At 50.6% G+C, this 14437-nt stretch overlaps 4 protein-coding genes across 5 annotated transcripts; 1 reads left to right on the top strand and 3 right to left on the bottom strand.

Annotated features, from left to right (window-relative positions):
- Positions 1 to 1112: 1112 nt before the first annotated feature.
- PV10_08087 (uncharacterized protein) lies at positions 1113 to 1574 on the bottom strand (the record flags this gene model as incomplete). Its single annotated transcript, XM_016373065.1, has 1 exon — positions 1113 to 1574. One exon carries the CDS (start codon positions 1572 to 1574, stop codon positions 1113 to 1115), a length of 462 nt encoding a protein of 153 aa, XP_016219976.1.
- A 1381-nt stretch (positions 1575 to 2955) lies between these two features.
- Positions 2956 to 7317, top strand: PV10_08086. 2 transcript variants are annotated; one of them, XM_016373063.1, is made up of 3 exons: positions 2956 to 3418; positions 3472 to 6616; positions 6732 to 7317. In XM_016373063.1, the coding sequence occupies exons 1-3, from the start codon at positions 3245 to 3247 to the stop codon at positions 6842 to 6844; spliced, it is 3432 nt and encodes a 1143-aa protein (XP_016219974.1). In that variant the 5' UTR covers positions 2956 to 3244; the 3' UTR covers positions 6845 to 7317. The 2 variants fall into 2 exon arrangements, with proteins under 2 accessions (XP_016219974.1, XP_016219975.1); XM_016373064.1 differs by having other exon boundaries at positions 3472 to 7317.
- A 58-nt stretch (positions 7318 to 7375) lies between these two features.
- Positions 7376 to 9101, bottom strand: PV10_08085 (uncharacterized protein; the record flags this gene model as incomplete). Its single annotated transcript, XM_016373062.1, has 1 exon — positions 7376 to 9101. Exon 1 carries the CDS (start codon positions 8519 to 8521, stop codon positions 7376 to 7378), a length of 1146 nt encoding a protein of 381 aa, XP_016219973.1. The 5' UTR covers positions 8522 to 9101.
- Positions 9102 to 10645: 1544 nt separating this feature from the next.
- On the bottom strand, positions 10646 to 13861 carry PV10_08084 (uncharacterized protein). Its single transcript, XM_016373061.1, has one exon. The coding sequence runs from the start codon at positions 13662 to 13664 to the stop codon at positions 10725 to 10727; it is 2940 nt and encodes a 979-aa protein (XP_016219972.1). The 5' UTR covers positions 13665 to 13861; the 3' UTR covers positions 10646 to 10724.
- Positions 13862 to 14437: the final 576 nt, after the last annotated feature.

Below are 14437 nucleotides of genomic sequence, written 5' to 3'. Positions count from 1 at the left end.
CCTCCTCCGTGGAATCGAATGATGATGGGCTGTGCGGTAGAAGCATGAGCGGGCAGATCCTTGTGGTAGAGGACGTTGACCGAGATCTCATGCTCGTGGATCTGCTTGTATGAGGTCGTCAGGATGCGGAAATCGTCAAAGCGACTCAAGTCGTCTGGATCAAAGGCAACCATGATGAGGATGGAATAATGATTGTAGAGATGTCTGGGTCGAGTCCTTGAGGTAGTTTGCGTTCTCTAGATTTCTTGTTTGTAAGGATTCTGACCAAAGTGACACAACCCTGCTAGAAACAGATGCCTACTTCCGTATTATACACGGCCCTCATCACGCAGGTACTTCCAAGTTATTGATTTTTAAGCTTCAATTTGAACCAACCTGAAGCTTGTTCACACCGTAGATGGACGGAATACATTATGCATCATGCGTGCCGGAATTTGTCGTATATTATTGGCGTATAGTCCATTTCGGCCTCTCTCGTTCCGGTGGATTTGATTAGCAAAGTCTGGGGTGTTTACTAGGTCCATATACGGGGTGAAATTGGTCAATTTGGGGTTGGGAGTGATACGGAGTTAGGACAAGGGAGTTACTGTATTGGATAACAGGGTTCTATAGAATGATAATAAGGGCTGTTATGTCCGTAGATCCGACGTAGGAAGAGTTCTCATGAGAGTATTCAACAAGATTCGGAATTTGGTTTCGGGAGTTCCGCTTGCCATAATAAATAACCTCGTCCTAGTCTCTGGCTTTGATTCGACCAGAGGATGAATTCCAATTGTAAGCAGCACAGCAAAAATATTTTTCGGATGAGACCTCGACCAGGCCTTCATCCAAGCATGGCACCCAGTCCAGTCACATCTGTACGGATCATCGACCCTTGACGCCTCTGCAATTCAAATCCTCGTGTATCATGTCACTATCAACCACAGCCTTGGAGACATGCCGTCCCAGGCGTCGTCCAGAAGTAAAGACTCCCACATAAACCCTCTAAAATGAACAGCAACAACTTCTACGTCGGATCTGGCCTCAGGAGAATCAACAGATTTGTCTCCAGGTGCCCACAGTGTCGATCGCGAAGGGCTTATGTTTCTGACTTTGGGCTCTCGTTCAAGCAACTACATCGACTCGACAGCTGCATAGACAAGCGTGGCTGCGATGGCGGCCAGGCCCATGGCCCCTGACCCAATGCGAGGTGCGGATCCGACTCTGAATTGCAACACGATGCCTTGAGTGAAGTTCGTTTCAGCACCTTCAAATGCCACTTCTGTCAAGTTCCCACACTGAGCATTCAAGTCGACGTCAAATTGGAGAGTAGGTAGTCGAGCCATGGCCGAATCGAGGGGGGCTCGTGCAGGGTCACTGCCCTCAGGTGAAGCGTCGAGGTAAGCAGCTCTATAGGTGGCGTTGGAGCCGACGGTCGAGAAGTTTGCGGTTCTGGAATAGTCATCGCAGCGCTGCGGATCGATTTGTTGGCGCCGAATAAGGAAGCCAAATGGTGTGTATGTGGCGGTGGTGAATGAGGTGAGGATGGAGAGGAGAAGGAGGATGGATGTAATGGAAAATTGTTGTCTTGACATGTTGGTTTGAAGTGATCTGTCGAGTGGTGGTTGATGGATATGTTTTCTGATTTCTGATATCTGGTCTGTGAGGTCTTGAAACTCGTCCGGCAAGGAATTGAATAAATCGCAGTGGCCAGCCACGCAATGAAGTGAAGATGGGTTAGTGAGTCTACTTAGTGAGTGCGAGAAAGAGAGACAGAAGTCAGGTCGATGTGGAATATAACAGGACTCCAATCCACAGGTATATGAATCTAGGTAGGTCAGGAGATGGCCTCCTCATTCAGGAGTGTCCATTTCGAAACGTCGGCGATGGACATGATGGTAGAGACGGCAGCGGGTATCGCAGTATGAAACTACAATATTAGCATGGGCATGATCGAGGTACCAACGTCACAGCGTTTGCATGGCTGCGCTTATAAGCTTAGCCTGGTAGGTTGCGTGGAATTGGAACGATGTGATGTGTTTGAGCAAGAGACTTTGAAACGAAAGTGGTCTGGAGTGGGATTGGCTCGACCCCTAGGCCAAGGCATCGAGTCAAACCACGATGTATGTACTGTATTCTTTGGTCAAGCAAGATGGAGATGGAAGTGACAACGGAGACTTCTTACAAGGTGTATTTGCATCAAGAATCAATCTAGAGAAGCAGAAACAGGATAATAGGATGCAAGATGATAGGTATTTTAAGAGTCTAGATTGAGGAGTGGTAAGTAGAATAATAGTTTGGTGCTGTTTTGGCCCCCGGCCCCAAGCATTGTTCCGGCGCCTCGGGCTTCTCCAGGCTACCCTGTCACGCCTGTCCGCATCTGTCATAGCTAACCCCCGCCCGGCCCAGTCCGCACCGATAGCCCGAGATCTTCACTTATACGGGCATAGGAATCTCAGCTGGTCAGCCTGGTCTCACTTCGTGTGGTTTGGACTTGGTTTCGCAGCAAGATATGAGGCCTGCCGATGACTGAGGTATCCAGGTATGTGCTGTATAGATCATGGTTCGACCCGATCCGCACCCATCATCATCGTTCAATTCTCTACAACGGAGCTTGTACCAAGCCCACAAGTATCAAAGATCAAGAAAATAAACAACATCCATTGACACCAGTTGTCGTAGACCATATTGGAATGTGAATAGTGATGAAACAAGGCAAGACAACTTGAGTTATGTACTCCGTACTTGACCTACAGAGATACGGAAGAAAGGCGCAGGAGGGCATACCGGAGTTCCTTCCCTACGGAGTACAGAGTTGTATGCGTAGGCGTACTTGCCTAAGTACCCAAGTACATTGCAGCAGCTAACCACATCTAGAATCTTGGCAGCGCGGTGGACTAAAGAAGCCGCGCAAGGCCAAAAGGTCACGGGAGGTGCAACCCAAAGAGTCAGGGTCCTTCCACGTTACCTACAAGTTGTCACTTGTCGTTGGCCGAAACGACCAACAACCAGCGACCAACGACCAACAAACCACGACCCTCAATCGCTAATCCTCTTTGAATATCGCCATCACAACCTCCGAACCCGCAGCTATATCGCACTACCTCGCAATCAATCCTCTCCTCTCAACGCGACCGCCTTCGAGCCCTCTCCATCTTCCCTCCCTCCTGCGGAGTGGACGCCCCATGTGATCCTCACCCACACGCGCGATCGACTGGTCTAGAGAAATCATGCTCAAATATTTCACTACTATCCCCTTCAAATAATGCAGGCCCCAGCATCCACCTTATCCCAGCGTCAGATTCCTTCCCAACGACGTCCTGCGAACCTGCCGGAGACCATGCAATCCCAGCCTCAAAACACCTCGGGCCCTCCCCCAGGAGCCTCGGGGTCCCAGGGGCGTTCCGCATCTGGCTCTGCCCGCTCCAGAAGCACAAATGTATCTTCACACCCCATCTTGCCACGCGCACACTTGGACTGACCATCTACTAGCCAGATAAACAAATCTCTCAGATCGAAAAGAGCGTCACCCACCTCCTCGTTGCCACAAAACAGCTACTCGAAACCCTCACCCAGTGGTCTCGCGGCCAGGCCCAAGAAGAGGAGGTCTCCGATGTTTATGTTCGCCTGGGATACGAGTTCAATCTAGCGTGCCGTGCCTTCAACTCCATTGGCGTCGACACTTCAGATTTGGGTCCTGTTCCCGATCTCTTACGCAGCATCCTCGAAGACACCCTGAGTCAAACCGCATCCACACAAGCCCTCGACAACTACCTCCCCCGCATACGAGACATCATCATCAATCTCCTCCATGGCCTCAAACGGAAGCAGAGTAGATTGCGTGGTCGTGCCCCAAAGGACGCTGGTCCTGTCCAGCAGCCACGAGTCCCTCCTCAGAACAGACAAGCCAGTATCTCGACTGTTGGCAGTAACGAGACTGGCCTCACTCACATGTTGGATGACGTCCCGAGTAATACTTCCAGCTTGCGCATGCCCACGGACACCGCTTTCCCTGCGGATCAATCTCAACAGCCTTCAGCAACCAGCAATACTTCCCCTTTCAATCCATCCAACAGGCCTTCGATTAACCGTCACTCCGTTCGACGTGATGTCGCCGCTCCAATTCCCCTCTCCGAGTCCTCCTCGACCATGTCCCCCAACTCTTCTCAAAATATACCTTCTCTACCGCCGTATCATGATGTCGATGACGATCTCTCATCGTCGCCCGCTATTCCCACAACTGCTTTTCCTCATCCTCCTCCCCCGCCACCGAAGCAGACCGACGCCTTGGCTCGATTGCAAAGAGGTGGTGATCTGGAACGAAGAGCATCAAGGAGATTTTCGGCCTACCAGATCCAGAAACACCTAGGCACCTCCCCTAATGGCGTTCCCATGATGCCGTCCACCCAAAATTCACCCGCGCCGAACCGAGGTCTCGAAGCCCGCGAGTCCTTGAACGCCGTCCGCCTGCGAACGTCTTATCAACAGGGCAAGGCGAGAACTCGGATAGCAGAGTCTCCTAGTAGATCCGGGACCATGAGAGCTCCCCAACGGATATCTGAAGAACGCGATGAATCCCCAGTCTTGACTCTAGAGCCAGTTGCCCCCATCAAGAGTCTTGAAGAACCACTACCTATGGACAGCCCAACAGCCAAGACACCTGAGGAGTATCACAAGCCTCCTAACCCAGTCCTTACCAACACCTCGGGCTTCTTCGTCGGTCCAACTGTCAATGGCCCCTTGAGTGCGGGCCCGGTGGCTTCTAACGACTCGCTCCCATCAGCTTCCACTGACATACCCGCGCTCCCTAAACCACCTATCTCTGAGGAAGTAGCCTCTGAAGAGACACCAGAGACAATCCAACGAAAAGCTCTAGGCCAAACCACTCCAACCCAGTCTCGGGTTCTAACCCTTGACTCATCCCCACCTCAGACCAAAGAGCTTACGTTGTTCCTGCAATATCGAACAAGAATCAAGAAATTCGTCTTGCCCGACGGTTATGAAGAGCTCACTCTCCCAAGGCTGCAACTCGCGTTCATTGAAAAGTTTGCTTGGACGACGCAGCATAACGGAGCCGACCTTCCCGAGATTTACGTTCAAGATCCTGTTTCTGGAGTGAGGCATGAATTGGAGGATTTGTCTGATGTCAAAGACCGTTGTGTCTTGGTACTCAACGTTGAGGAGCTCGACGAGGTCAAAAAGCACATCGATGAAGGTATTGGTGGCTTATCTAAAGCCTTGGATGGTGTCAAGCAACTACTAGAGGGACAGGGTACCTTGATGCAACGTTTTGCCGATCGACAACTCGAAACCTCCAAAGAAGTGGCCAGAATGTCCGCGGTGCCAAGTATCCACCCTTCTCGAACACCGACACTGAGCCAGGCCAATTTCAAGTCATCAACCTCCTCCGAATCTTCTGTTCTAGAGATTCAGAGCCTGCGTCGCGAAATCGCAGTCCTTCGCCAAACATATTCCACCATGTCAGCCGACTTTGCTGCGTCGATGAACGATATTCGAACAAAAGCAGCCGCAGTCAAGGCTACCGCTGCCGATGCCGCAAACTCGTCATACAAAGGTGACGCAGGTCGTGCTCACATCAACGAGGGCAAAAAGACTTTGTCCAATGATTCAGAGGCCTTGGTAAACCGAGTCGATGATCTATCCGACCTGGTGGAGGAACTGCGGAAAGATGTCGTGACTCGTGGTGTTCGACCTCTCCCTCGCCAGCTAGAAACAATCAGCAAGGACATCAGCGCCACAGCCAAACAACTCTTAAAGGTCAAGGACTTTGTCAAGCGTGAGAAACCTGTCTGGACCAAGATCTGGGAACAAGAGCTTCAGGTTGTGATGCTGGAACGTGACGATTTGACCCAACAAGATGAGCTTTTACATGACCTTGATGGCGATCTCGATGACATCACCAACGTCTTCAAACTCGTTGAAGAAGCAATGAAGCAGCAGAATCTCCAGGCGGCAAATAACATAGGCCGCAACCTGAGTCGAAATCTTGCTATCGACATTGCAGCAGATCCCCATGAAGCCAAAACGGGCATGTTGGACGAAGTACGCGCATTACAGCCCAACCATGAGAATCGACTGGAGGCCATTCAACGTGCCGAGAAAGCAAGGCAGAAAGAACTGGCGAGTCGAAAAGTAGGTGAATTCCAACGAGAGGTTGAGCAATTCGTCGAGGAAGGCAAGCTCAAGAAGACTGGTGGCATGGACGAGGTCGAACGAAGACGGAAAATGAAAGACGAGCAGGCCAGAAAGGAAAACCATGAACGTCAACTCGCAAGGGCTCTGGAGATGGAGAAGAGAAAAGCCGAGAAGGAGGCTGCAAAGGCCGCGGCGGCGGCTGCTGCTGCTTCCGATGCGACTAATTCTGCGCCCCCTGAAAGTTCTCCCGCGGAGATGAACGGCAATGCCCACGATGAAGGACAAGAGAATGGCATATCACAAGAGGTGGAGACGCCATTCGAGGACGCCAGGGAGGAGAAGATTATTTCACCTCCAAACGAAGCGATTGAATCAGCAGCGGCACTAGCTTCTCAGGCAAAGGACACTCCACAGAGTGAGGAACCTCCTCAACTTCCCAAGGTCGACGTTGGCGAAGAGCTCGACAATGACAAGGGACTCGGTATGTCATTTCAATAATTCACTATGTTTTAATCTTGACGATTGGGGATCGGTCTTAACCCGCCATCGCTTCCTTGGACACTGCGCTGATTCTGGGCCGATTGAATGAGTGTTAGATGCCGCAAGTCCAGCTCCTGACAAAGGCAAATCGACACCTGATGACTCAGAACACGACAAAGCAAAAGACAATCGTGGCAGTTGGTGGCAACCAGCCATATTCTCAGCCTGAACTATCATGCAGGATTCGAGAAGCCAGTCACAGTCTTGGTGACGATCTTGATCCAGCTCGAATATCATAACACCACGCGCCTTATCTGGTAATTCTTGGCCTTTGTTGGCCCAATTTTTCATCCACGGGGATTTTCAACACTCGGGATAGACGTATAATGCGATTTAATCTGTTAGGATTCGACCAAAGTTCCATGTAACTTGAGCTGTCTGACTTTCGAGGTTGAGCACTTTTAGCGTGGACAGTTGGCGTTCTTGGCCAGCATGCGAGTTATCTATCATTCGGATCTATCATGTCTTATACAGATGATGTTTCGACCAGAGAGAGAAAGCAAATTCAATACAATCATGGTCTGGTCGCCCACATCACAAAGCGACGCTGTGGTCTCACGGGAGTTCTCGAACATCTAAACACTAGTGTAGAAGATGATGAAGAAGTATAGACTCGCTATAGGAGATCTAATGGCAGTCTACGGAGACCTGGATAATTCGCAGTTGTCTGCTCTAGTTGCCAAGATCGGATTGTTTGATATCATGCCTTGAGGCCATTCGTCTGTAGAAACTGCGCGATGTACTGATATGTGGTATTGTGCGAGTACTCGAGGTTCAAGCCATGACCCGCACTGGGGACGAGGAAGGCTTCAAAGACGGTGGCGTTGGGGAAATACTCCTCGACAGCATCAATAATAGTGGCATTGTTCGAGTCGTCACCTGTAGCACGACAGTCACCACCGCAGAAAGGAACGTCTCGTTCGCCCGTAACGACCAGCACCGGCCCTTGGAATGTACTGTTACCATACGTAGCGCCACCAATCGTGAGCAATTCTCCCACTGTGACGGGTTGGCCCGTCTGTGCGGCCAGGCTGAGGATGTCAGGGTCGAACTGGCCCGGGGAGAAGAAATTGGCCTGCACGGCTGAAGGGTTCCCGGCCGCCAAGTATCCGGCAACATATTGGCTTGCGAGGACTTGGTTGCTGGACACAGCGACGAAATTTCCACCGAGTTGGAAAAACGGTAGGAAAGTACCATTTTGACTGAATCCCGTCAAGATCAATCCGTCGGAGAGATTGGGTTCATCGCGTGCGAGAGCGTAGGTTTGAACTGATCCAAATGAGTGGCCGACGTGAACAACGCTTTGAAATTGATCTCCGATGCCTTGAATTTGCTGGTTGCGAGCAAGTCGGGTGAGTTCTTTGAGGGCTGCGATCTCAAGGGCAGCCTGGATTTCATTGACGGGGTCGCCATGGGAGCTTTCCCCGATACCGAGACGGTCGTGCGACAGGGTGGAATAGTTGTATTGGTCAACTGCAGTTTGAACGTAGGAATAGTTGAAATTGTTGAAGGAAATATCCCAATACCTTCTATCAAATCCGATGCCGTGAGTCAAAATCTGAAGAACAGATCCAGCACCCGCATCAGGGGTGCAATAGGTAGCGGCAATGGTATAATTGTCCGATATATCCGTGTAGTTGCTCAAAACAGTCTCAGTGTAGTTGCTGCCCTGTTGTGAGAGGTTCAAAATGAAATCTGTAACTTCGATGTTGTCTTGAGGAGCGGAAATGCTAAAGTTGGCATTAAGGGCAGAGATTGAGAGGGGAATAGTCAAATTCTGACACTGTCGCGCCGAGGCCAGACCTAGGGACACGAGCAGGATTGCTAGAGGTGCGATAAAAGTCATCTTGAGGAAGCAAATAGGCTGACGAGCTGGGTCAAGAAGGAAATTGAGTCGTCGAAAAGGCTTAAAAAGTGAAGCTGCATCTTGGAGGTGCGCAGAGGTATATAACTAGCGGTGAAGCTTGTCAATTGTGGAGAGACATTCGCCTCTGGATTGTCTCTTGCCTGGCAGGTTGAGGCCTTTGAGATTGCGCAAGGACCGGAATCTGCTGTCGTGAAATGTCCGTGACAAGCAGAATAGACAATTGACGACAAGTGGTCCCAGACATATGGAATACAAGGCGTTGGATGAGGACCAATCAACGGATATGACGGCTGTGGGGTGGAACCGAGATTGGTGACACTTGAGTGGACATTCGGAAACGTGAGGTCAAAAGATCCCTGATGACGTTCGGCCCAGACTATGGTTCGACTCAAAGCTCAGCCCAGAAAGATGAACAAGATGGCAAAATGCCTATTTCGGTCATGCATTTGTCATACGAAAGTATGGAGTTCGTCTCCTTTGAGGGACTGATCGTCGGATAGATCGGTTTCCAACTTTGGAGCAGATCCAGATGTAAATGTCTTGCTCCAGATCAGCACATGAATCTGAAATATCGACGAAGGATAGACCAGGTTTCTGCTTAGGCCTGCCGGTTTGAGTCAGTGACATTGGCCTTTTTGATGACGATCCCCCTTGGACCGACTTGTTCCCGCTTTGCATGCTGACATGATGACGCAGACTGGTTCTCCATCAGTGGATCTTTGAAGCCACAGATGTGGTATGTTAGGCCGAGAGTAGAAGTAATTGATTGTGTCAACCAGAATTCCGGCATGCTGTTTAAACAAAAAGCCGAGAAAGTGGAAGATGTTCTTTTTGACTCCAGGTATGCCCTTTGGGGGCGTAGAGAGGACCGCAAATATCCGTTACCAGGCTGATGGGAACTGGTTGTTTCATGGGTTAAGCGATTCTTGGTAGGTGTCCAGAGCTTCTTTGGCACGCATCCTGACGCCTTTACTCAGAGCCTCCTTCTTCAACCTTTCCACAGCGGTCATGAAAATGCTTGCCGAATCTAACAAGGCCTCCGCTGAACGTTTGGAGTCACCATCCTCAGACTCTTCAAGTCGACTCTGGACAAGCTTGACCTGGCCCGATAGTTCGTCAGACCAGACGTCGAGGACATGAAGCCGGAGGCCATCTGGGACTTTTCGGTCTCGGGGACTTAGGGGTGATGATTCCAGAATTCGTACTTGTTCAGTCACGAGACTTGCCGAATCTGATCTGTCATTGGAGACGTCGTCTGAAACCGCAGTGAATGCAGCTTGAAAGGTTTCGCGCAAGAAGAATCGCACAAGTAGGAGCACTTTATTCATTCGCCACTGGTCGATCGAGGCCCATTCACGGCAGATTGTCTCCCAGAAGGCGGACGTCCACTTCGATAGCCAAGGCCGCGTTTGGGCGCCGGAAGAAGCCATCTCAGCGTCTTTGGAGGCAATAACTTTAAGCAGTCCAGCAACTCCAGTAATGAGGTTTTGTACAGAGATGGCGCTTTTGCTGTCGTGCATGTAGACGGCCACGTAAAACCCACGCCAAAGTTGGAGACATTGCGTCTTGGTGAGTGGTGATGTCGACGAACGATCGTTCAAATGATGAATGATGGTCTGAAGAGAGTTGCGGCGTATACTTGGTTCTAAAATAGAGTGTCAGGTTGGGTCGATATTGGGACTATCATGTAGATGCAGAGTTTCAAAAGAGTGAACATTCCATAGACTAAGGCAAAAGTTGGCTTACCACTACTTGCGAGATCTTTGACGGCTGGAATAGGCTCGTTAGGCTCGGTGTCTGCGACGTCTGCCATGCTGAGAGGAGAATAGTGGGTCTAGACGGAGTCAAGGCCTTATAACAGTATTAATAAGAGTCTCCAATGGTCGTCAAAAGGCGTGAATAATGAAGCGACTGTGATGCCCTGGGTAAAAGTGATATAAATTTCCAAGAAAGACGCCAGGCGGAGGAAAAAAAGTCATTCCGCCTCCGACGAATGGGAAGGGGCAAAGTCTTGGCATTAAGGGGGAAATGACGGTCTGACGGTATGTCTTTTGAAATGGCATATACGGAGTATGTTAGGGGCATTAATTGTACGGGATGGACATAAATAGTATCTCCAGATTCTCTTCGTCTAAACCCTATGGAACCCTGCCTACTATGTGTATAGTACATAATTTCAGATTTAATCGACACTGTATGGAGTTCTTGCACATTCGAGATCCGAACCGTCGGGGCCTTGGTTATCACCGTCTGGGGTTTCTTCGTCCGCATGATATCGTGAGGTTAAGAGACCACTGCCTGAGAGCGGTCGATTGTATTCAGAAGAAGGCCTTGCACTGCCGGGATGTCGCAGATAGTCCATGTAATGCTTGCCATTTCCTTTGTTGACAGGCGAGTCGACGCCGCTTGTAGCTGGTCGAGATGGAGATGGAGAACCTTCAACGCTGTGAGAAGAAGTATTTGCTCGCCGTGGCGTGTCTTCATTGTCCGAAAAGCCATGGAATGTATTCATATGATCCGGCGAAAGAGGTGGGTCATCAAAAATAGGTTTGTGGAAGCCGGCTCGACTCCCGGGGAGAGATTTCGTGAGAGCCTCGTCCAGGTCGCTGGTCGACAATGCTTCGGGCTCGCCATCGCTATCCTCGCGTATTTGCAGGCGCTCAGATTTTTCAGACCCTCGTCGACTCGATTTCAGCATGATAAACTGTTCTTCTGATGTAACCTTGGTTTCGGCTTCAGGAGACTGGCCGACTTCGTCCTGTGTTTGGACAGCCACTTCTCCTAATTCATGATCCTGCTGTTGTTCGTCGTGCGAAACTTCAACGGGAGACTGAGGAGCCTCTTGATCAGCTTGGTCATCCCCAGCTACATGAACAGGGTAAATTTCGTCTTCAGCGACTTTCAAGGTTGACCCGTTGCTATCCAGTGACCCGAAGGATTCGTCAAGGAGCCGTGTGCTTGCCAAGAAGGCAGAAATGTGTGCATCAGAGTCCGCAGGCCCCCTTGACTCGGAAAAGCGCGCCGGAGAGAATGTCGGTACGGCTGGTATATCAATTCTTGTCGGTGGAGTAGTACGCGATGCTTGGAACCCTCCATTCCTGACTGGGCTAGTTTCCGTCCTGTCGTCTCTCAGACGCTGGGCAGTCACCTTACTTTTTTCTACCACCACCACCATCCAAACGCCAATTTTGTCGTCGCTTCCTACCAAAGGAGTTGCGGATATCCAGCATGCACGACTTGGTCCGGAGATCTCAGACTTCGACCCTGCATTCATTTGAGTACCGTCACGCCTCTCGCCACGATTGAGCATGTAGGTAATCTTGGCCGATACAGGTATGCCCGTCCCGAAGCTTTCTTTCAAGCCAACCAAGGTGGAGGATGGTGCTGCGACATGAGACATGAATGGATGTTGGGTGCTGTTGCCAAAACGTTGTCTCATTTTAGGCGAGGCGAAGACAACTCGGAGAGAGGGTGCGGGTCGAATGAGCAGATAGCTGTCGTAAACCCCAGGTAATCTCCCCGAAAGACCAGACCTTCCTGACAGACCCAACTCCCAGGTCCTGGCCTGGTCTTCCTCATTGTCGTCATGTGCGAGCTCTGAGGGTGACTCTGAGCCGCCAAAGAATCGACGTCGATCGTCCATGATTTTCTCGGTGCCATGCTTGGGCTGTGAGGGTCGTCCACTGTTTGACCTCACTATTGCCGACTCCTCCAGATCAAACATTTGACTCAGTTCACGGAGCTTCTCAAGTGCTGGAGGTTTGGATGGCATCCTTTTATTGTCTTCGCCTTGGAGTTCAGCTTCGCGCTTCTTAATCTCCTGAGTGACCAAGAATCGTTCGAAACCGTCAAGACCTTTGCCTCGTTCGACAAGACTTGTGACGTCGACTTGAGCCCCAATGTTGTACTTGACATTGCCTTTGTCATCATGAAGAGGGGCTATCATAAGCAGGTTAATGAAAGGTCTGCCATCTCTCCGGTAGTTCAAGATAGCCTCGGAGGCTTGCTCTCCCTTGACGATGCTTTCTCGTATCCTCGTCACAGTATCTCGCTTGGTTTTGGTGCCTTGCAGAAAGCGACAGTTGTGACCAATGACATCGTCACGTCCGTAGCCCGTGTAGCGATAGAACTCCTCACTGGCATAAATGATGGGATTGTCAGGTTGATTGGGATCTGTGAGGCAGAAGACTTCGGAAAGGCCGCCCACAACATTCTGGGTGACAGGGGTTTGTCGGCCAGCAATCTCGTTGATCAGATATTCGGACACGGTTCGCACCAAGTTGTAAGTCACGTACATTGGCAGTGCCGAGTCAAGTAGGGTGCGGAACGCGGCAATGCTAGACTCCTCGAATGACTTGTTCAAGGTGGCGGCTGCTGAAGGGCGAGATGTTGTGTCTAGGTTTTCTCCATTGGGCGACCAAGGGTCTAGGGTCTCAGCAACAGCATTAGCATACTCGACTGCGGCGATGGCCTTTTGTGATTCCAAATAGCGGAGCACCAAGGGGTGGAAGCGGGGGTTGTATTTTGTGATGAAAGATGTAAATCGAGCCAGATATACCGGGCTTCGGAGCAATAGGTTGAGATAACCAGGCGAGAACAGAGACTCTGACAACGACTCGACAGAGGGAGGCTTCTGTCGAGGTGGAGGTGGGCGCAGATCAAAGTCTTGGAGATCTGAGGAGTCGGTATATTGATCAGGACTGGTGGGTATGTCGGCCTTTGCTCCTTGTAAGATAGGTTCCGGTACTGTGGACTGGTTCTCTCGGGCAAGATCTTTGCGAGCCCAGTCAAAGCTTAGTCGAGCTACTCGAGAAGGTCTCTTCTGCGGGGACGGAAATGACTTGTACACTGTGAGGTTTGGGGGAACATTTTGTCCCTTTTTATGAACCTGGACAGAATCGGAGGTTGGCAGCTGGGGTAGGGCTGTTTCAGTATCCCAAGTGCCAATGGTGGGAATTGTAGTTGGTAGACCAGGCGACCTTGGATTCGGAGTCTCTTTTCTGGCGTCACTCGATACAATAGCATGGCCATTGGGATCCTGTGGCACTGACTGGGCCTTCCGTGCTTTTTTGGTTCTACCAGAACGTAGACGAAGGTTTTGCTTCAATCGTTCAAGATCCATGACGTCGAGGTAGAATATTTCAGTAAGAGCTTCTGCTCAAGGTCATGTCACAAGAACAGAGATAGGTGTTGAAGCGTCCAAGCAATAGACATAGTCAGCAGCAAGTGGTGATTGTCAGTCCATTTGGTATGAAATGACCCGGTCCTGGCCGAAGCAAAGGCAGAGGCAGTGGGTGGTGTTGCGGGAACAGCGGTGGTGTGACCAGCACATATACGGTGATGGAGGAGTCGAAGAATGCAGCCAGCCCAACGCGCCCAGATTGGTGGGGACGAGGGGCAATGGTCTTGGACAAGCCATGAATCAAGTCATGACATGTCAGCTCATCCATGCTTTAAAGGGAGACCTCAAGGGCATCAAGGACAAGGAACAGCTGCAGGGGACGGCCCCTGTCGTTGGATGTTGATGACATCGATCAAAAATTAGGCGGCTTAGATGGCTTCTTTGGCCAGAAACAATGACAGCACTGAGGAGTAAACAAAAAGTTTGTAAAAGGATGCTCGTCATTGATCCAAATAGAGGGGCTTTTGATGAGAGATGGCGAGTCATCGATGACTCTCAATTAGTAGAATTCTTTTAGTTAACAATGGGGAGCCTCTGGGCAGCAGTAAAACACTCAGTGGCTGATGTGTCGTGTCTCCATTAGGTGTCGTGTGGGCACCGGGCGGGCGGGCAACGGCCTAAGGGGCCGCAATGGAAGATACCGATGCGGTAGACTACTGGTACTTAGGACCCTCCTTGACAGGCCCAAAGCCCCATTGGCGCCTCTCGGCCCT

The sequence above is a fragment of the Exophiala mesophila genome, assembly GCF_000836275.1.
Source record: "Exophiala mesophila strain CBS 40295 unplaced genomic scaffold supercont1.6, whole genome shotgun sequence".
NCBI lineage: Eukaryota > Fungi > Ascomycota > Eurotiomycetes > Chaetothyriales > Herpotrichiellaceae > Exophiala > Exophiala mesophila.
Note: the sequence above shows the minus strand (reverse complement) of the source record. Positions and strands in the feature narration are given on the sequence as shown.